This window comes from Scyliorhinus canicula, chromosome 9 (assembly GCF_902713615.1).
Source record: "Scyliorhinus canicula chromosome 9, sScyCan1.1, whole genome shotgun sequence".
Lineage (NCBI taxonomy): Eukaryota > Metazoa > Chordata > Chondrichthyes > Carcharhiniformes > Scyliorhinidae > Scyliorhinus > Scyliorhinus canicula.
This window is the reverse complement of record NC_052154.1, coordinates 161,680,595-161,703,591: the sequence shown is the minus strand read 5'-3', so window position 1 is coordinate 161,703,591 and position 22,997 is coordinate 161,680,595. Positions and strand designations below refer to the sequence as shown.

The following is a 22,997-nucleotide window of genomic DNA, read 5'->3' as shown; positions in this document are numbered from 1 at the left end:
GATTTTCGCCACAACAGAGGCTCTCCGTCCTGGCGGAAATCCCAGAAATGGCCAGAAATTCAACGTCTTACCGCCAAACACGGCATCTTCTATTTCCACAGGCATAGACATAGGCCAGGGTTCATCCATGCGTGGGTTACAGAGACAACTGGCTATTTAAATCACCAGCTGCCTCCACTGAAATGGGAATTTGGTAGACCAAAAGTGTAAACTTGAAGTGTGCAGATTAGAACAGGCAAAAGGAAGTATGAACTTAGTGGATTCATTTGGATACTCAGGGTACCCCTTTGAAGAGGTGAGGCACCCTTTGGGATTGTTAAAAGTGAACATAGTGAACATAATTATGCACTTTTTATGCACAAACTCATTGTAACTGTCAAGCTATCAAGGAATTGTCAAAGTACTGACAGACTGTCAAAGAACTGCACAGCTGCCGAAGAGCTGTAAAAGCAGTCAAAACTGCCACGCTGTCAAGGAACTGTCAAATCTGTCAAGGAGCTGTTAATGCTTTCAAAGCTATCAAGCTTCTGTCAAAGGAATACTAGGTGAGTTGGTATGGAGGGTCTAAGAGCAAAGCATGGAGACATGGGTTAGCATCAAGTTAGCATAGGGCTATAAAGGGACAAAAGGGTATGGAGGAATTGGGTGTATGAGAGGCCATGGGTGTGGGTAGAGGAGCATGGGTTGGCATAGGGGTATGAGGTGGTCTGAGTATGAGGTGGCATAAGTTGGCATGAGTGGGGCATAGGGTGTGTGTGATGGGGTGAGGGCTGGAGGGATTTTTTTTGCATTATTGTTTTTTTTTAATGTCAAAACAGAGCTGGAGCACAGAGGCGGTCCTTCTGCCCAGCCCATCCTCTCACCCAGCAGCCTTCACATTCATCCCGTCACTGGAGGGTCCAACCTCTCATCCAGCCCGGCCCCCTACAATGAAAGCCCAACCTGCGGGTGGCCATTTTCACCCCTCTTTGTGCATCTGATCCGGGAGCAAAAACCTGGGCCAAAGTATTAGTGTGCTCTTTGACGCTGTTTGTAGGTCATGGCTACATTTCGCCATTTTTATATTGGTTGATGATAAACTCATTGAATTCATAGAAGCCTTCCCATATTCTCTTAATCTTTGAATATCAATAAAACACTCCACCAGAATGTATGAATTAGGTATAAACAACAAGTAAATAAGTAGACAATAGTTGAAATCAATATAGCAGATTTCATTTGATTATATAACTTGTGACTCAGAGCTCACTGGGTAACAAAAATTAAAGTGTGGAACATTTTGCTCCTTTCTTAGCATCCATCTGTGGCATAACCTATAGCTTTAGTTTCATCCACCAGCGTGGAGTATCCAACCTCTGTCACGATTGCTTAGAAGAACAGCTATGCTCGAAGAAGGCCATGCATTTTTCCTTCGAATCCACGGTTCTGAACTACAGAGCTGTCAACTGAATTTGAAAGAATGCTTTCCCTCTCCCTTCAAAGAACCTCTCGTCTTCCACAACATTTTTACTGTGAAGATCAGATTGACACAATGGAGATCAAAAAAGGGTTTGTTACACAAGCAGGTACAGCTGTCTCTCACTGTAGAGTTTAGAGACTCATAGAGCCTGTCTTCATCAAACAGGATGATAAACTCATGATCTGTCAGATTCAATAGACTGAGATCTATCACAAAAGGCTTCTAGCGAAATCAATGCCAATGGCTTGCAATTAAAAGTACTGCTAGATTAAGGTTGAATAGTTTGATTGCCAGAATCTGTTGAACAGTTTGCTACAACACAATTTTGAATCATAGATAAAATGAATTTGATCTCTGCTAGGGATGCAATGGTTGTAGTAACCCAGATTTAAAGTATCCTTCCATATTTCCGAATTGTATATTAAAGATGAAAGGGGTGGCACAATGGCAGAGTGGTTAGCACTGCTGCATCACGGTGCCAGGGACCAGAGTTCGATTCCAACTTTGGGTGACTGTCTGTGTGGAGTCTGCACGTTCTCCCCCCTGTCTGGATGGGTTTCCTCCGGGTGCTCCGGTTTCCTCCCACAGTCCAAAGATGTGCAGGTTAGGTGGAGTGGTTTTGCTGAATTTTCCCTTGGTATCCAAAGATGTGCAGGTTGGGTGGGGTTATATGGTTAGGGGATAGGCCGGGGAAGTCGGCCTAGGTGCCTAGTGTGCTCTTTCAGAGGGTCGATGCACGCTCAATCGTCCGAATGGCCTCCTTCTGAACTGTAGGAATTCAATTCTATGCAAAGGCTTATCTTATGAATCAAAAAGCTTGATCTCCTTCTCTTTCACAGTAATATGGAAGGATAATACCTTGGTCCTCAGTAAGATATTTGTCAGGTGGGACAAAACTGATGCTCCACACTAAAAGTTAACCTGGATTTTTGAAGGCGTTTGTTGTACCCCAAGGCAAAAACTCCACATGACCAAATCCGAGGGTGTCCATCATACCTGTAGGAGTCCATAGTCATTTTCAAAACATATTGAAACATCTATTCAAGCATAACTATGCAAAGAATTATATTAGAATTTTCTGATCAAGTCACTGAAACTGGAGAAGCGGATTAGGGTCCAATTTGATTCACTAACTGCAAACTTTGTCATCATATCCCCTAAACTCTAAACCTGAATACCTGCGATCAGCTGTGATATGAGTTGTGTCAGCAGAGTGCATTATTCCCCCATCTCTCTCCCTGCTTCTCTCTTGCTCTCTCTATCTGGTTCAAGCATGCTTAAATAACTAGTGTAAACAGTCAAAGGCAAATAGCTTGTGAAGGCCAGGCAAATATTTGAAAAGCAAAAGAGATTCTGTTTCTATCTCCAGATCAGCCTCCCCTTTAGCCTTTGCTGTAAAGGTTTTCCAGAACACCATGGCAGATGTGCCTTTCACAGCCTGTGGAATGCACAACCAATCTACAAACAATAGCACCAGGCTAACAAAGGTCGACTTCTGCAATCCGCCAGTTAACAGATAACAAACAGGGGAATGCTCATAAAACAATGCAGCCAATCTGAACTTCGCTCAAAGTTGTATGAACAACCTGGTGAGGAGATCATTTATTAAAATGCAGGGATACAAACACATCATAAATAGTCAGTTCAATAATCTCCTAATTGGAATCAGAAGGATAGATTTCTAAAGAAATACAAAACATTTTAAAAAAAGAATTTAGAGTACCCAATTATTTTCTTTTCCAATTAAAGGGCAATTTAGTGTGGCCAATCCATCTAACCTGCACATCTTTCGGTCATGGGGGTGAAACCCACGCGGACACAGGGAGAATGTGCAAACTCTACACGGACAGTGACCCGGGGCCGGGATAGAACCCGGGTCCTCAATGCTGTAGGCAGCAGTGCTAACCACTGTGCCACCGTGCCGCTCCAGAAGCACAAAACATAATGATGTTTTGCTGTATCTAATCTACACTATTTAATGTTGCAGCATTATGCTACATGTTAAAAGAACTAAACTTTTAATAATTTATAAGACTCAGTGTTATGCATCAAGAATTTGAGAGAGGTCTGCACAGTGGCGCAGTGGGTACCACTGCTGCCTCAAGGCACAGAGGTCCCAGGTTCGATCCCGGCTCTGGGTCACTGTCCGTGTGAAGTTTTCACATTCTCCCCGTGTTTGCGTGGGTTTCGCCCCCACAACCCAAAGATGTGCAGGGTAGGTGGATTGGCTACGCTAAATTTCCCCTTAGTGTCCAAAGATGTGCAGGTTAGGTTATGGGGTTGTGGAGATGAGGCACCGGAGTGGGCGGAAGTAGGGTGCTCGTACAGATTGTTTCAATGTTTCTTTTTGTCCCCGGAGATAGCTCATTACTATGCTAATGGCTTGTAGCTTCAGTTCTGTCTGGCTTCTGCAAGTTCCAATCCACAGGAAACCTTGCACCTGCTTGTTTTTCTAGTGCTGTCCATTTTTCCCTGTACTCTTTGCGAGTATCCATTTTGGAATCGGGACGTGGCCATCCCAGGTGGCTACACCTCCCATCGTCCAAAGATGTGCAGGTTAGATGGTTTGGCCGTGCTAAATTTCCCCTTAGTGTCCAAAGATGTGCAGGTTAGGTTATGGGGTTGTGGAGATGAGGCACCGGAGTGGGCGGAGGTAGGGTACTCTTTCAGATGGTTGTTACAGACTCGATGGGCTGAACAACCTCCTTTTGCATTGTAGGGATTCTATGATTCATTTACAGCAAAATACTTGACGTATTGACTGAGAGTTAATTCCCATGATGCAGTAACTGCTAGTACGTTGCCTGTGGTTATATTCTGCCATTGAGAATGCAAAGCTCCCAAACAATCCTTTAAAATGACTCCAGATCTGCAGAAGTTTAAATAAAACTGGGGTGAAATTAGGAACAGGAGCTCTTGGTATCCTGGGGTGAGAAAGCTGAAAGCTTGCTATTTCCTATCACTGATCAATAGTAGTGATTCCTGTTCATAAGTGCAGTGGATAGATTTCAAGTAAGATTAGAATTGGGCATGCATTGTGCCTTCACTGTCACATAAACCTCAAGTTGGTTACTGCTCAGGTTCATACAAGAACAGGATGGTGTAAAATCAAAACCCACTGGAGCTGCCGGAGGAGAGGCTTTCTTTCCATACATCCAGGCAAGGAACGTTTGTGCTAAGGAATGGAACTATTCCTATTTTAGACACCCACTGTCGGCACCAAGCACTCCCAAGTCAGTAAGTAAATTGGAAATAAATCCATCTGTTCAACCCTATATCGTTCATTTCCCACAACCATCTGGTTGTCAAAATTTTATTTTGCAGATGAAAAAAAATGTTTAGAATTGTTTCTGACATTTGGATTACATTTGGTAAGATTCAACACGTATCAGCGTGGAGAGATGCACTGGAGTTTACATGGCATATCAGCACCAAATAAATCCTCATTTGTTGCACTTACAGCTGAAAGGCCAGTTGGTACAAGTCAACTCTCATTTATACAATAACATAGTGCCAGGAAAAGTTTGATATGCATTTTCATTACAAGTATCTACGTCATCCAATCTGTCTGCAAACCCTAAATCCTCTCACAAAATATATTACCAGTGATGATAGCGTAAAGATTGATGGCGAAGGGGCGGCACGTTGGCACAGTGGTTAGCATTGTTGCCTCACGGCGCTGAGGTCCCAGGTCCGATCCCATCCCTGGGTCATTGTCCGTCTGGAGTTTGCGTATTCTCCCCGTGTTTGCGTGGGTGTCACCCCCACAACCCAAAGATGTGCAGTGTAGGTGGATTGGCCTCGCTAAATTACCCCTTAATTGGAAAAAATGAATTGGGTACTCTAAAATTTAAAAAAAAGATTGATGGCGACATGAACAAGATTTTTAAATGTCACCAGTCAAATGGAAACACTGAACCAGTCCTTCCCAATGTTCTTCGTTCTCCCTCACTTATAGCATAAAAAATTGTACCCAATCATATGTACATGCTCCGCATTATCCCATTGAATATCCTCTACAGCCTCTAACTCTGTCGCTGTCCCTCACTTCAACTCAGGTGCTTTCTATAAGTTTAGTTATTTCCTTTTGGCTATCATCTACACATTCCACAGACCCTCACTCGCTATCCTGCATGTGACCTTGTTGTTTCACATCAAGTATCCTCTATGTTTTTCCATGCTTGTCGAGCAAACATTCTCAGTGTTTTCTGCTATTCTGAGTGTGTAATCTTTGCATTTTCTGTTGCTTCCCCAAATATGCTCCACATGTCTCACCATTCTCCGCAGAGAATGCAGTCTATCCTACTGTATCTCCTATTGTTCCCCATTAAACAATTCCCAATTGAGTATCATCAGTTTCCTCCAGAACACTACTTAATGGCAATAAAATAATATGGGCGGAATCTTACCAGAATTTGGCAAAGTGTCAGGCTCAGACAGAAAGGTTGCACAGAACAGGCAGTTGCACAGAATCTTGAGCCTCTTTGCCAAAACAAATTAGTGGACATGGTTTATACTGTCACTCTGGCAGGACAGGGCATCATAGAGCTAGCAACCGATTGAAAATAGATCTAGGCGGCATCTTTAAAAGGCGCTCCGACCAGCGCTGCAGCCAAAAGGCCACGCACCTTCAAAACTCCAACCCCCCGTCATTCATCAGTGGCAACCACACACCACCCCTCCCCCCAGCCCCACTGACATTTATCATCGGAAAGTTCCCTCCCCTAAATCACCACTCTCCCCACACCCACCACACATCAACTCACCGCATCCATCACCCACCCTCCCCCCCCCCCCCCCCCCCCCCCCCCCCCCCCACCCCAACCATGGGGCATCCACTTGGGTCCATATCTGGCAATCACACCATGGCATAGCTTGGCACTTCCAGGTCCAACCTGGAAGCAGCCACCCCAAGGTGCTATATTTACCTATGAGCCCCTGGAGGGATCCCCTCAACTGCTTTATGCCTGGCCAAACCTGTAGGAATTCACGTCAGTGAGTTATGAATATTTAGAGGGGGGGGACAATTTGGCAGAGGGGGCCACTAATAATATTAAAATGGATTCAAATTTATCAATTTGATATTTGTGCCCTTTGTGGGTGTGAATCTCATGATGTCACCAGCAAGGGACGGAGAAAAATGGAGAAACACGATCTCTCCAGCCAGAATCGCGTTTCCCGATTCTCGCGAGATTTTCCACTCTTGCCACCGATCCCGCGGGCGGCATGTATGGGCTGAAGATTCCGCCCTGTGTTTTTATGACTAAGTGAATGGGCAAATTATGGCAGGAGTCGGCAATGTTAAGAAAGTGTGAGGTGAATCACAAATTGGAATATTTTCTTAATAAGACACTTCGAGCTCAGGAGGAGAAAAGGGTCACAAAAGGATATATCCATGTATACAAATCACAAACAGGTATCGACAAATGTATACAAATCGCAAAAGGGTGCATACAAATATGTACAAATCACAAGGCATGGGCACGGATATATAATAAAATATTGGCTTTCATCTCAAGGAGTGGTGACATTCATAAGTCAGGAAGTAAAGCTTCAGTTGTACGTCGCCTTGGTCAGAGCCCACCAGAAGTCTAACATTCAGTTTTGGGCACTAATCCTAAGGAAAGATATATTGCTGATAAGGGTTCAGTACAGTGTCACCAGAATGATACCATAAGAACATTACAATGGGCAGCACGATGGTGCATTGCTACCTCACACTGCTGAGGACCCAGGTTCGATCCCGGCCCCGGGTCACTGTCTGACTGGAGTTTGCACATTCTCCCCGTGTCTGCGTGGGTCTCACCCCCACAACCCAAAGATGTGCAGGCTAGGTGGATTGGCCACGACTAAATTGTCCCTAATTGGAAAAAAAATTGGGTACTCTAAATTTATTTTTAAAAAGAACATAAGGACTAAAAGCAGGAATAGACCATCTGACTCTTTGAGCCTGCCCCACTATTCAATAAGACCATGGCTGAACTTTTTGTGGACTCAGCTCCACTTAGCTGCTCACTTGGGCTGGTTTAGCACAGGGCTAAATCGCTGGCTTTGAAAGCAGACCAAGGCAGGCCAGCAGCACGGTTCAATTCCCGTTTTAACCTCCCCGAACAGGCGCCGGAATGTGGCGACTAGGGGCTTTTCACAGTAACTTCATTTGAAGCCTTCTTGTGACAATCAGCGATTTTCACTTACCATAACCCTAAATTCCTTTACTGTTCAAAAATCTATCTTTGCCTTAAAAACATTCAACGAGGTAGCCTCAATTGCTTTATTGGGCAGGGAATTCCACCCATTTACAACCCTTTGGGTGAAGAAGTGCAGGGATATAAAGGATTGACTTTTGAAGATAGGGTGCATTCATTTGCCTTGAGCTTGAAGGCCAATGTAATGAGGTATTTAAAGGACAAAATAATTTACAGGATCACATAGGATATACAGCAGAGAAACATGCTATTCGGTCCAACAGTCCACAACAGTGATAATGTTAAGTTCAAGCCACCTCACATCTTTTCTCATCGGAATCCACCCATAGTACTCCTCTGTTCCCTTCTACCTGATATTTGTCTAGTTTCCTCTTAAATGCATCCTTACTATCCACTTCAACCACTCCCTGTGGTATTGAGTTGCAAATCTCTGGGTAATTAGGTTTCTTCTGAATTCCTAGTTAGATTTCTTGGTGACATCTCACATCAATGGCTTCTAGTTATTCTTCTCCCCACAGGAGGAAACATTCTCTTTGTTTCCACTCTACCAGAATCTTTCATAATTTTAAAATCTCCATTAGGTCACCCTTCAGCCTTATGTTTTCAAGAGAGAAGTGACCCAGTCTGTCAATCCTTTCTTGATATATACCCGTGCATTTCTGGTATCATCCTTGTAAATCTTTTCTGTACCTTCTCCAGTGCCTCTATATTATTTTTATAATATGGCTACTGTGTGCAGCACTCTGTGGTCTAACTAAGGTTCAATATATGTTTAGCACAAATTCCCTACATTCCAATTCTCTTCCCCTCGAAATAAATAGTGGCAATTCAATAGCGTTAGAATCATGGTTTGTTCATGTTAGGGTTAGACACAGAGACGTTATTTCATCTGGTGGGAGAATCCGACACAAAGGTGCAAGTTAGAGTTTGGCAGGAAACACCATTGCCGCACAAAGGTTAGTAATCCATCTCTGATGAAAGGTCTTTGACCTGATACATCGGGCGGGATTTTCCGTCCGTTCATGCCAGCGGGAACTTCCAGCTCCGCCAACAGCGCCCCCCCCCCCCCCCCCCACCCCCCCAATCACGGTTCCCCCTGCACCAGAGGGTCCAAACAAAGGGAATTCACCGTTGACTGTGGCAGTTCCAGAAGATCCAACCACTGGCCAATGGCAGGCCGGCTTTGCCACCGCCAAATTTGCTGCGGGGGGTGGGGTGGGATGGGGAAGGCAGAAAATCCTGCCCATTTTCTCTCCCCGATGCTGTCCAGCATGCTGAGTTTTTCTAGTATTTTCTGTTTTTCACCACGGTAAAACAAATGTAGAATTAACTCTTCCCAAAAAACTAGAATTGACATTTTCACAATTGAAATTGATAGATTTTTGTTCAGTAATGGTATCGAGGGAAATGGATCAATGGCAGGGAAAGGAGTTGACGAACAGAACAGGCATCATCTCATTGAATAACAAAACAGGCACAAGGGACTAGACTGCCTTCTCTTGTTCATATGTCCCTATTCTATCAGTATAGTCCCTGACATTTTAGGTATTTTTTGGAAATTGCTAAAAAGAGAGGCAAGTTACAGAAGTTTTTTGTCTTTCACCCATCAGAACAAACACAAGAATGTCAAATTTCAAACAATTTGAATAATTTATAGTACAGGAGAAAGGGTGCTGATTGGTTGGCAAGTCGACTCTGATTGGCCGAGGCATTGCCATGGAGAAAGCAACGGTGAACTATAGCCTCCCCAAGTTCCTGGTAATTCAAAAAAAGGTGCAGGGCTTGAAAATATTCCTTATGCTTGCAGAGAATGAGTTCCAGTGTATGAATGTGAATGTACAATAAATAAACTTTATCATTTTGCATTGGCTTCTTCCTCATTAAAAGTAATTCCAAAATGAGTTCATTTTGTTTAAAGAAATCTCACTAAAAATGAAGCAATTATGATTCTACCCCCAGAAGTAATATTCCTAATACTCAGTTGCCTTTTTGTTAATAAGTTGTGATTCGCTTAGTCCTAATCCTGGAGCTGAGTCAAAATATCCAACGATGCTTTTACAAACATTTTTTGTCTCTATCGCTCTCAAATACACAAATTGTGTTCCAATTTGTTCAGATTCATATGTCAAGATGCAACACTTTTTAAAAAATTCTGGCAAATCCACGGGACTTTCTACGCTGACTAAAATGATGGACAGACTTAGACACCTATGTCACTAATCATAGGAGGACTGAACAGCAGGTAACCAAGACCTTGGTTAGACCACATTTAGAGAATTGTGTACAGTTCTGGTCACCTCATTATAGGAAGGATGTGGAAGCATTGGAAAGGGGACAAAGGAGATTTACCAGGATGCTGCCTGGATTGGTGGGTGGGTCTTATGAGGAAAGATTGAGGGAGCTAGGGATTTTCTCACTGGAGCTAAGGAAGATGAGAGATGACTTAATTGAGATGTATAAGATGATGAGAAGGATAGATAGAGTGGACGTTGAGCGACTTTTTCCTCGGGTGGATGTAGCTGTTACAAGGGGGCATAACTATAAGGTTCATGGTGGAAGATATAGGAGGGATGCCAGAGGTAGGTTCTTTACTCAGAGAGTGGTTGGGGCGTGGAACGCACTCCCAGCTATGGTAGTGGAGTCGGACACTTTAGGAACATTCAAGCCGTTATTGGATAGGCATATGTAGTGCACTAGAATGATTGGGAGTAGGTTGACTTGATCTTAATTTCAGACTAGTTCGGCACAACATCGTGGGCCGAAGGGCCTGCACTGTGCTGTACAGTTCTATGTTCTATATATTAGAGTTATCCGTTAAAGGGATTGGAATACAGTTTAGGGATTACCTTTGCTGTAAAAATTACTAAATAATGACAAGTTGAATGGGCACATCGCACACCAAAGCTGGAGCGTCCCTTAAGGTGTGAACAGCAGAAGAATGGGCATCACACCCGGCTCCTTGATCAATTGATTTTGCATTTCAGCAAGTAAATGTGCAAGGCATGAGATGCAGTGTTTTAAAAAATGCAAGTAATGGTGATTGGAAAATTGGTGCCGTATAACACCATTGCAATTTGGAACACTAGGTGCTGGCTACAAGAAACAAAAACAGTAAGTGGTGGAAAAACTCAGCGGGACAGGCAGCATCCGTGGAGAGAAAAGCAGTTAGCATTTAGGTTGTATGAGCTCTGTTCTAATCAAAGGACATCAACCTGAAACTGTGGGCGGGATTCACGCCCTCCTGGCATGTTTCCCGCTGGCGGAGGCAACTCACCATTGGCTGGCAGTGGGATTTCCTGTTCTATGCACCCCCTGCTGCCGGAAGACCCACGGCGAGGGTTCGCCGTTGGTGGGACCAGAGGATCCCATCGGAAGGAATGACCGGAACATTCCGGCTATTAACTGTATTTTTCTTTCCACAGATGTTTCTTGATCTGCTGAGTAATTCCAGCATTGTCTGTTTCCATTTAACATTTCCAGTATCCGCAGTATTTTGCTTTTGTCTGGTAAACAAAATATTGGTTGAATGGAATTTATGGCTAGCTGTCTCTTAATACCTAGCTGTCTCAGGTAAATCAGGTAAAACAGTTAGGTGTTAAGGAACAGCCATTAATGTTAATGGCTAGGCAACTGAATAAGCACAGGCTCATTATAGTAAACTGTTTTTAAATAGTTTAAAATGCACATGTTTTCTAAATAGCAATCGTCCATTTACTACTGTTTTATACAGTGCTTTAAAAATATGTTACATTGAAATTGAGGTGTCTCCAATCCCTGGAGTTTGATTTGCCACAGAATTCTTAGTATTCTCTGTAGGGTTGGACTCAGTTGTGACATCTCTGATGGGAAAAAAAATTATTATTGGCAACATCAGCTGGGCGAGGTACCAGGGTACGCCCATAGCGCCACACCTTAAACGATTCTGTGCTTTCAAGAGAGAAGAAGAGAAAATAGGAGAGGAAAAAAAGCGAATACACATCATTGTATTCTAAACAACAGTTGCCTCTTAAGGCAGATAGAGTCTCGTTATATAATGCAGTGCTGCATGTTAATATTTAGATCATAGAAATACCATCACCACACAGGAAACAAAAGTTAATAAAGTTATTTAAAGTCCTCAGTGCTCTATCCCTAGTGAAGGACATTAGTGTAGGGCACTGTCACATGCGGCAGTTGTTTATTATGTTGGCAATACTCAAGTTATTTGGATTTTACAGAGAGCCATTGTGTTTTCAGCAGACATCAGTTTATTCCAGAGCTTGCAGCTGGGTAAGAGAATAAAGAATTGTAGCAACAGTTATGTATGAGCAGCAGACACAGGAGTCGACTATTATAAAAGCAGGAACTATTTCGGAATCTCAGAACTATACCCAACCAAAGAGCCTTCACTTTCATTGTATCTATTCAACATGAATAAAGTGAAATTCCTATTTAAGGTTTTAAAAAACACATCAATGAATTCTGGATATTCAAAATGATCTATCGCACATTATGTAGTGGCAGGTCTAGTGTATGATCATCTCTTTGTCAAAAATTTTATCATTATTGACTTTTAAGGCCTTTTCTCTTAGATTTGTTAATGTTTTGTCATTTCTCGAGTTTTTTAGGATACAAAATCATCACCCCTGCTTCAAGGCACCATATGCCCCATCTTGCACTTCTCCTCTCAACCTGATCTATGAATCAGTGTGAATGTCACTTGTGCCCAGTTGCTACTGGGTATGCTTAACTGGCACATGACATGCCATCCAAGTGGAAGAATGCCCTGTTCTAATCAAACCACAACAAAATCTTGCAGATTTAGACAGTCACGTTTATTCTAACTGCTGCAAAGCAGAACTGTACAAACCACATTCTCGGCCTGGTATTAAGTCTCAAGCCAGACTACTAGTTATGGTAGTGGATTTCAGCAGGTGGTTCTCGTGAACCCTATGACGTGTACAATTGTTTCTTTTTTATCATTTGTAGCCTTTGATGATATCACTAGCAAGCATACAGGTAAAATTAACTAAATGGAATTATTGCATGGTTACAACACAGGCCGGGGGTCATTCATACTGCAGTACCCATGTCAGTGGGCAAGATCAATTCAGCTGGCACCACTTGCCTGGCCCTTGAACAGCTGGTAAATCCCGTCCAATGCCTTCATTTATGGAGCACCGGATACTGTATGTCTTTTTTTATTTATTTAGAGTGCCCAATTCATTTTTTCCAATTAAGGGGCAATTTAACGTGGCCAATCCACCTACCCTGCACATCTTGGAGTTGTGGGGGCGAAACCCACACAAACACGGGGAGAATGTGCCGGGATCGAACCTGGGACCTCGACGCCGTGAGGCAGTAGTGCTAACCACTGCACCACCGTGCTGGCCCCTGTATCTCTTTTTAACCACTTTCTCAACCTGCCCTACCACCTTCAATGATATGTGCACATTAACCCCCAGGTTTCTCTGACCCTGCACCCTCTTTGGAAATGTACTCTTTAGTTCATATTGCTTCTTCCTGCTCTTCCTACCAAAATATATTGCTTCATATTTCTTTGCATTACATTTCATCTGCCACATCCATTCCACCAGCCTGTCCACACATTCCACAGCCTGCCTTGAAGCCTATCCCTAGTTTACAATACTCCTCACAGTTTACAATACTTCCAAGCTTTGTGCCATCTGAAAATTCTGAAAATGTGCCCTCGACAACCAAGTCTAGGTCATTCATAGATAGGAATAATGCCTAAGTGACCTTAATGCTGACCCATGGAGAACCCCACTGTACACCTTCCTCCTGACCAAAACAAGAACCATTAACCACTCTGCTTTCTGTCACTCAGCCAATTTTGTATCTACAGCAGTCCTGCTTCTTTTATTCCATGGGCCTAATATTGCTGACAAGCTGTGGTATTTATTAAATGACTTTTGGAAGTCTGTATCCGACACATCGACTGCGTTGCTGCCATCAACCCTTTTCCAAGTGAATGTTAATTTTGCCCTGAATGATCATTTCTAAAAACCTTTCCCACCATTTAAGTTTGTTTTTGTTTTTATTTTTAAATTTAAAAAAAAATAAATTTAGATTATCCAATTATTTTTTCCAATTAAGGGGGCAATTTAGCATGGCCAATCCACCAACCCTGCACATTTTTTGGGTTGTGGGGGCGAAACCCACGCAGACACGGGGAGAATGTGCAAACTCCACACGGACAGTGACCCAGAGCCGGGATTGAACCTGGGACCTCAACACCGTGAGGCAGCTGTGCTAACCACTAGGCTACGTGCTGCCCTTTTTTGTTTTTATTTTTAAAAGATTTTAAAATTAGCATGGCGAATCCACCTACTCTGCACACCTTTGGGTTGTGGGGGCGTAACCCACACAAACACAGGGAGAATGTGCAAACTCCACACGGACAGTGACCCAGAGCCGGGATCGAACCTGGGACTATGGTGCTGTGATGCAGCAGTGCTAACCACTGCGCCACCATGCTGCCCACACCCAGCTTTTAAGTTAAACTGACTGGCTCATTGTTACTGAGTTTATTCTGATACCCTTTTTTGAACAAGTATGTCACTAACATTTGCAATTCTCCAAATCTATGGCATGGTCCTCATATCTAAGCAGTACCTCTGCATTTTCCTCCCGCACTTCCCTAAGAATCCTTGAGTACAACCTGTCACGTTCTGGTGACTTAGTTCAAGAACAACCAGTGGTTATAATACCTCATCTTAATTAACATTTAGCCCATCGAGTATCTCAGTAACCTCCTCCTTTGCAATGGTAAAAACAGATAATGCACTCATTTAAACCTCACTCATGCCCTCCACCTCGATGACATAGATGCCCTTTTGGTCCCAAATTGGCCCACCCTGTTCTCACCAACCTTTTATATTTATATGTCTACAGCAGACTTTGAGAATCATTTTGTGTTAGTTGCCAATATCTTCTCATATTCTCTGGCTCTCTTATTTCCTTCTTTACTGCCTCTCTGAACTTTCTACAGTCAGCCTGGTTCTCACTGTTAGTATCAACCTGACATGCCAGTTACCCTGTAACCCATTATGCCATGGTAACATGTTGAAGCCTAGACTGTTAATTGGCATGCCCATTGGTGGCGGGGAAGAAGTGTTCATGCCATTTCTCCCACCCCACAATATGTTGCTTATTGCACGGTTTATATCATCTTTCAGCTTGGTTAGACAGGAGGCGAGCTCTGTCCCAATTCACAGGCACAGGTTATTTCCTCATCGTTTTTAAAACCCATTCCCTTCCTCCTGAATCATTCTATGTATGACTGAGGCCAAAATTAAATGATCAATTTTGGCAAAGTCTGTTTACCTCCTTCACTTTATTTCTATTAAAACTTTTCTCTGCTTGGATCATCATGCAAAAAGGGGTATCAATTAGCATTATCACACTGACAAAGAATGGAAGCCCCATTTTATATCAGTTCGTTCCTTTGATAATCTGCGAGTCCACCTGGTAAAGCTGAGATATTTGTTTCCTGACAAGCCAGCACCTTTCATTTTGTTTTAAATCACAGAAGGCAAAGTATTGTTGTAAGAGGCAGTGACCTTTGGTGTCCTTGGAGTCTATCGTGACCTTTCATCTCGGTTATCCCCAGAGGTCTGCTCTAACAGCTCTAAAACTCCATCCTGCTAGGCTGAATTCCAATTCCTCATAAAGCCCTTTCCTCTCAAAACAAAACCAATTTCTGCACCTAGGTGGGGGAGAAACACAAGTGCATTGTTCTGTGCAGATGGGAAGTGGGAGTTACCACAGCAACTGGCCTAATCCCCTCTTTTTGCCACCTTTTAGCCAGCCAATCAAGTACGCCACCTTTTAAATTATGTGCTTGAATACCGGTGGCCTATCTGGATGCTTTAATTAGCTGTGATTTTTTTTTGTGTGTGTGTGTGCAACACATACAACGTGATGGACTAATCGAAATTTGCAAAATAATGACGTACCTCCACAAAATATTCCTCCTCCCGAGGCCCAGTCTAAGGAGAGAGAAAAACAATAATGAGACCATTATTAAGAGAGGGCATTAAAATGCTGGTCTACCATTAAACACAGAACTTAATTGTTCTGGCCTTGTCCACACAATCAACAACCTATTGTTTAACAGTTGAAAAAATAAACGATTGGAGAATGGGTACCATAATGATCAGTCTGTGCTGCCATACACGCACCATCCAGAACTGTCAACAGGGGCTATTACAGAATTTCTCGACAGTCACTTTTTGTCAGAAAAGGTAATTTAAACGGCAATGTCTGGGAGCTGCTAAAACAAGCCTTTGTTTGTTGTTTTATAATTGTTCAGAAACAGCTAATCGAGAAGAGGAAAGAAGAAAAACAGGAGAAAGGGGTCTGAGAGCGAGGGAAGGGGTAAGATGTTTTTACTTTGTGGTGTTATCAATGGGATGTGCCGCATATTCCCACCATTGATGACACTCTTTAATATAGAGAATTAGGGTAACAGAGAACTGACAGCATTTGAGTTCCAGATTTTCATGGGTTTTGTGATCTGTCATCTCTTCACACAACTAAATACATGGGATAGGTTCCCCCTCTTTTAGCAACAGGAATTGAAATTTCCATCAGGTCTTGATTGAAGGGAGCAGGAAATATGTTAAATAGGAAAGAGCAGAGTACAGATGTCATCCATCTCTGTTCAGGGACCAGTCCCCAGGATCACTAATTACCGTACAAAATACCCAGAAAGAGGCAGAAATAAAGGGGTCGAGTGCGAGAGTGAGAGAAGGAGGGCTAAAGCGACAGACAGTATTAAATGGACCTCCCCTGCTGTCATGAGTCCACAACATGCTCCATTTATCTTCATCTAGTCAAGCAAAATTAATTAAGAATCTGACTGTTACATACTTTCCCTTTTTATTAGATCAAATAATGTCAGATATCTTGGGGGGAAAATGAAAGAAGCAGAAAACCTCTTGCTGCCGAGATTTATTCAGCATCCACCTGAAAAACGGATAACCTGTCTTAATTATTTTTTACACCATATCTGAAGATATGACAGCTATGACAAGGTTTGAAATTTCCCGTATTAGTAAAAAGTGTATCCTCATATTAATTGCCATTCTCCTCTAAATTTAGTTGCAAATATTAAGTGGTGGAAATTAAGCTTTTTCAATTTGACAATCATTCAAATGCTTACCAGGAACACAATGCTCAGTTTTTAAAAAGAGTGACTGCACTACCCATCCCCGACACTCTTTATCCTTCCTCTTCTGAAGGTCAATAGTGAGATATAATTCCACGGGACTCATAGGCCACAGTATATCCTTCATATGGTCATTCTTTATAACGCATGCCTACAAATGAGTGGAGGTCTGTTCTTTTTTTAAATACATTTAGAGTACCCAATTATGCTTTTCCAATTAAGGAGCAATTTAGCATGGCAAATCCACCTACCCTGCATGTCTTTGGGTTGTGGGGCTGAGACCCACGCAGACACGGGGAGAATGTGCAAACTCCACACGGACAGTGACCCGGGGCCAGGATCAAACCTGGTCCTCAGCGCTGTGAGGCAGCAGTGCTAACCACTGCACGATTGTGCCGCCCCGAGTGGAGGTCTGTTCTACTTGAGAAGCATCGCAGTCAAACTCAAAGTAAATTAGGTAAAAGTAAATTACTGCGAATGCAGGAATCTGACACAAAAACAGAAAATGCTGAACAATCTCAGCAGGTCTGCCAGCATCCGTGGAGATAGAACAGAGTTAATGTTTTCAATCTGGATGACTCCTTGTCAGCTCATTCTCAGTCAAACTCAATTCTGTTCATGAACAGCATTTGCTTGCATTTCCAGTATTGGTCAATGGCTCGAAGTCTGAATGTTAGCCAACATTTGTTTTTTTAAATTTCTGTCTTCTAGTGACACAGAAAGTATTATTCCAACCCCCACTGTTCCCCCACCGAGGCTGACGTACTTACATCCTGGTACTGTGAAATTCAAATCCAGGTTACCAGAAAACGTGTATACAAACATCGATTGGTACATTCACTTCTGTTAAAGGATATCCCACACATTTTCAAAATTCACTTAGTGTACTTGGTAAATACGGTGTGATTAAAGGGGCAAATATTCCTGTCAGACTGTTTATTGATCTTAGTTTCCCAACTCCACTGTGAATGTGCATTTGGAAAATATATAAAAGCTTAATAGAGACAATTCCTATTTGATCTCCACTTGATGTTGCTGCACAGATCAAAATTGCACAACCTGCCTTATTGGCGGAATGTTTGTTTAAAGTTGCTTCCGCTTTCTTGAAATGGCAGAAGAGAATTTCAAGACACGTAACTGAAACAGGCTAACAAAAGGGAGACTGTCCCTTTACTATAATTACATTGTCTTGTCAGATTCTTCTCCCGCAATTGCGTGCATTTTTTAAAAAAGCATTTCCTTATTTGTAACACCTCTTCCATTAAATAAACAGAAATAAACACAAAGGTCTTGAAATCCTGAAATTCCAACATGGATTAAGGATGAGAAGGTTGCAAGCCAGAATTTGAGACAGAACAAAGTTCGCTGGGATTCTGGGAATGGGGGGGCAAGCATTTTACAGGCAATAGCCAAAATCTTCTGTCCTCGTTCACGGCTGGGATTTTCAAGTGCCACTGAATGGAGTTTTGGCTGGAATGCCAAATTTTCCATTCTCATTCGCAATGGGTCCCATCACAGATGAGAATCCCACCCAATAATTGTAGTCACTGATGCAACGGGGATACAATTTGCATATAAGAAGGTCTCATGAACAGCAATTAAATAATGATCAGATAATCTGTTTCAGTGTTGTTAGTTAAGGGTTAAATGTTGACTAGCGTAAATTCCCTGCTCTTTGTTGAAATAGAATTGTGGGATTTTCCATGTCCACTTAAGAAAATGGAGCCGTAAGTTTAATGGCTCGCCCGAAAGATGGACAGAGATATTAAACTGAGGGCCCCCGAAGATAAATTCAGGAATTACCCAAGACCTATTTTCTCCATTCATGGAATGTAGGCATCGCTGGCTAGGACAGCATTTATTGCCCATCCCTAGTAGCCCTTGAGAAAGTGGTGGCGAGCTGCCTTCTTGAACCCTACAGTCCATGTGATGTGCTATTGGGAAGAGAGTTCTAGGATTTTGACCCAGCGACAGTGAAGGAACGACGGTATATTTCCAAGACAGGTTGGTGAGTGGCTTAGAAGGGACCCTCCTGGTGGTGTTGTTCCCAGGTACCAGCTCCCAGCTCCCCTTGTTCTTACTGAATGATCCAAGGGTGGGGGGGGGGGGGGGTTTGAAGGACACTGCTTTCAGGATTCCACCCACCGACACGGCGCCATTGTTAGACACTTTCAGACGATGTTCAGTTGTGGCGATTCTCTTTAGCTCAATCACACAGGGATAGCCATTACAATAAAACCACCTTTTCTCTTCGCCCACAAGGAGCCCTGTGTAATCTTTGATAAACATTAAACCTCATTTTAGGTCCTGGCCCGTTGCACAATCTCCGCGATACCTGCCCTCAGACAGTGACTGCCGTTCACAACAAGGGGAGCGATTCTCCGGAAGGATTTCTCAGTGTGTTAGCGAGGGGGAAATGCTGCAAGCTTCCCAATGCTCTGCCCAGCAATGCTGGGAATGCTATTCAACATTAATTGGTCTACTTAATGTGGGCGGCCCAGCAGTTCAGGGAAATTAGCATGACCAATCCACCTACCCTGCACTCCTTTGTGTTGTGGGGGTGAGACACACTGAAACACAAGGAGAATGTGCAAACCCCACATGGACAGTGACCTGGGGTCTAGATTGTAGAGGGCCCAGGCTGGAAGAGGGGTGCCGGACATAAGAATCCTCATGACCTTCGAGGAATGGGCCCTGGAGGTGATGGGATGGCCGAGGGCAGAGCGGACGCCAATGCGGGTGTTGGCGCAAGCCGCAGAAGTGAGGATTCACCGGGCCCCACCCAGAGGACCTGTCACACATGAATTGTCATTTCCATACATACTGACCCAACCTGCCAACTGATCACATGTCCATTCTTCCACAGATCCTCCAGCTCATCCGGGTTGGCCTCCTCCCCTGCCTCCCATTGCCAATTCCCCATTAGCAATAGCCTTCAGCCGCACAGCCGGAGTCATCAGAGGGTTATGATGGGTGGTCAGTGAGGCAGACAGGCAGGGACAAGGGTTTCCCCTGGAACGGGTACACTCGATCCAGTGGTTGGCATGGTGAAGCCACGTACGGTGGTTCCCCCCCCTCACATGATGGCCCACCCCTGCCATTGGTGATCCCACAGCCAAGGGTTCCCCACACCCGCCAAGCACTGGGGCGGCAAGCCCAGTGCCCTTGAGCTCTTTGCCTGTGAGCAAAGATGGCTACTCACTTTCTCAGCTCCCCGCAGAAGCCCTTCCGCCAGGTTCACATTTTTGAAAAAGACTACTAATGGGTGCCAGCATGACCACTTGCTGGGGAGGCCACTGAATCATGGGGGGGGGGGGGGGGGTTGGATATGAGGTCACTCCCATTAATTGTATGGAAATGGGGCTTCATTGGTGATAATTGGCGTCTCGCCACATGATGGTGGAATCCCGATTTTGCCTACGGGAGCGGGCCGTTTTCGGCATCGTTTTCGGCCTCTCCCGCAACTCACGGGCCTCGTTTCGCTCGAGCAAGAGCGCAAGGAGGCTGGAGAATCGTGCCCATGCTCTGAAACTCTTTTGAAAAATTATTTTATCAGGGTTACAAAGCCAGAGCGCAGAGTATGGACAGGGACAAACCCCCTAATCCAGCACCTTGTCTGCTCCAAAAAATAATTCAAATTGAATCCAATTCATGGTCCCCACAAGACAGACATACCAGATCCAGGCATTACACCTGATCTCACGCTCAGCTTTGCCAAAAGGTCGAGAAGCGACAATCTCAAACTCTTGATTGAGTTGTGGTCTCGGAACACAATCCCGCCCACTTTTATTCATCATGCAGGGGAGAAAGCAACAAAAATAAAGTGAAATAACCAATCTATAAGCACAGTTTAAGTAGCTGGAACCCCAGAGCCTTTTGCGTGCTAAATTACAAACCAAACAAGCGGATGCAACAAGAAAAAAACAATTAAGTGAAATCTTGGTTTAATCTCGATGTGATCACCCAGTCTTTCCCACTCCAATCATACCGCCTTGTGTGTGAGATCTTTCTGCTGGCGTTTCTCATTTAATTAAAGCAGACATTGACAGAAGGACATGGATTAGGCCTGTAATGATGCATTTACTTAGATTAAACGGAGTCTCCTTTTGGGGTAATAGCTCAAACAAAGAACAAAAGGAAATTGTTATGAAACAGCCTTTTATCCCAGGCAAAGGTCACATTGTAAGGTTTTTAATTTTGTCAGCCGCTGTTAATCTGGTCTACACTGATGGAACACGAGAAGCGCATTTCAAAGCCAGTTATCATAATACAGCCATTAAACCTGCAAATTAAAATGTCTGATTTTACACAGGTTGCTTAGATTCAAAACCTCTAATTAGCATGTGGTGCGGTTTTTTTTTGTGAGGAGAGAGGGGCTGAGGGAAATGCTAATGACTTGCTGCCAGGTGACCATTAGGCTGTGTGTGTTAAAAAGGAAACTCGGAACCGAGCTGCACACTTTAAAATATACCATTTACTCCCCCCGTTGATTTCTGCCCTTTTATTCTCCCACCCCTAATCACAGCAAAAACCACCGTTTAAGTCCCCGAAACAAAGATACAGATGGCAGAGGTGAAGAGGCATCAGCCAGAATCCCAAGATGGGCTGAAGGGTCATGTTCGTATGGGAGGAGAGCAGGTCAAGACAAGGGGGTGGGGGTGTAAGGTGAAGAAAAGGGGGGTAGCAGGTCAAGACTAAGGAGGTGGCAGGTCAAGTCAAGGAGGGGCAAGTTAAGACAAGGGTGGTTCCCAGGTCAAGACAAGGCGGGGGTGACAGGTCAAAGCATGTGGGGGTTGACATGTCAAAGCAAGGGGGGGGTAACAGATCAAAGCATGAGGGGGGGGTGACAGGTCAAAGCATGGGGGGTGACAGGTCAAAGCGGGGGGGGGGTGACAGGTCAAAGCATGGGGGGGGTGGCAGGTCAAAGCAGGGGGGTGACAGGTCAAAGCATGGGGGGAGGTGACAGGTCAAAGCAGGGGGGGCAAGTCAAGCCACTGGGGTAGCAGGTCAAGGCAAGGGGGTGGCAGGTCAAGACAAGGGAGGGTGGCAGGTCAAGGCAAGGGGGAGTGGCAGGTCAAGACAAGGGGGAGTGGCAGGTCAAGACAAGGGGGAGTGGCAGGTCAAGCCACTGGGGTGGCAGGTCAAGACAAGGGAGCTGGCAGGTCAAGCCATTGGGGTGGCAGGCCAAGACAAGGGGGGTGGGCAGGTCAAGACAAGGGGGTGGGCAGTCCAAGGCAAGGGGATGGGCAAGTCAAGACATGGAGGGGTGGCAGGTCAAGCCATTGGGGTGGCAGGTCAAGCCATTGGGGTGGCAGGTCAAGACAAGGGGGGGTGGGCAGGTCAAGACAATGGGGGTGGGCAGGTCAAGACAATGGGGTGGGCAGGTCAAGACAAGGGAGTGGGCAGGTCAAGACATGGAGGGGTGGCAGGTCAAGCCACTGGGGTGGCAGGTCAAGACAAGGGGGTGGCAGGTCAAGACAAGGGGGTAGCAGGTCAAGACACGGGGGGTGGGCAGGTCAAGGCAAGGGGGGGCAGGTCAAGACAAGGGGTGGCAGGTCAAGACAAGGGGGTGGCAGGTCAAGACAAGAGGGTGGCAGGTCAAGACAAGGGGGGTGGCAGTTCAAGACAAGGTGGGGGGTGGCAGGTCAAGACAAGGGGTGGCAGGCCAAGGCAAGGGGGGCAGGTCAAGGCAAGGGTGGTGGCAGGTCAAGACAATAGGGTGGCAGGTCAAGACAAGGGCGGCAGGTCAAGGCAAGAGTGGGTGGACAGGTCAAGGCAAGGCAGGGTGGGCAGGTCAAGGCAAGGCGGGATGGGCGGGTCAAGGCAAGGCGGGATGGGCGGGTCAAGGCAAGGCGGGATGGGCAGGTCAAGGCAAGGTGGGGTGGGCGGGTCAAGGCAAGGTGGGGTGGGCGGGTCAAGGCAAGGTGGGGTGGGCGGGTCAAGGCAAGGTGGGGTGGGCGGGTCAAGGCAAGGTGGGGTGGGCGGGTCAAGGCAAGGCGGGGTGGGCGGGTCAAGGCAAGGCGGGGATGGCGGGTCAAGGCAAGGTGGGGATGGCGGGTCAAGGCAAGGCGTGGATGGCGGGGATGGCGGGTCAAGGCAAGGCGGGGGATGGCGGGTCAAGACAAGGCAGTGGGTGGCGGGTCAAGACAAGGTGGGGGTG

General features: G+C 44.9%; 1 protein-coding gene across 1 annotated transcript in view; it reads right to left on the bottom strand.

Moving 5' to 3' along the window:
* Positions 1 to 22,997, bottom strand: part of sox6 (SRY-box transcription factor 6) — a 757,998-nt gene that overhangs the window by 512,624 nt on the left and 222,377 nt on the right. Inside the window, 1 exon segment of the mRNA XM_038808084.1 lies at positions 15,624 to 15,656. Coding sequence (XP_038664012.1) covers positions 15,624 to 15,656 — 33 coding nt within the window.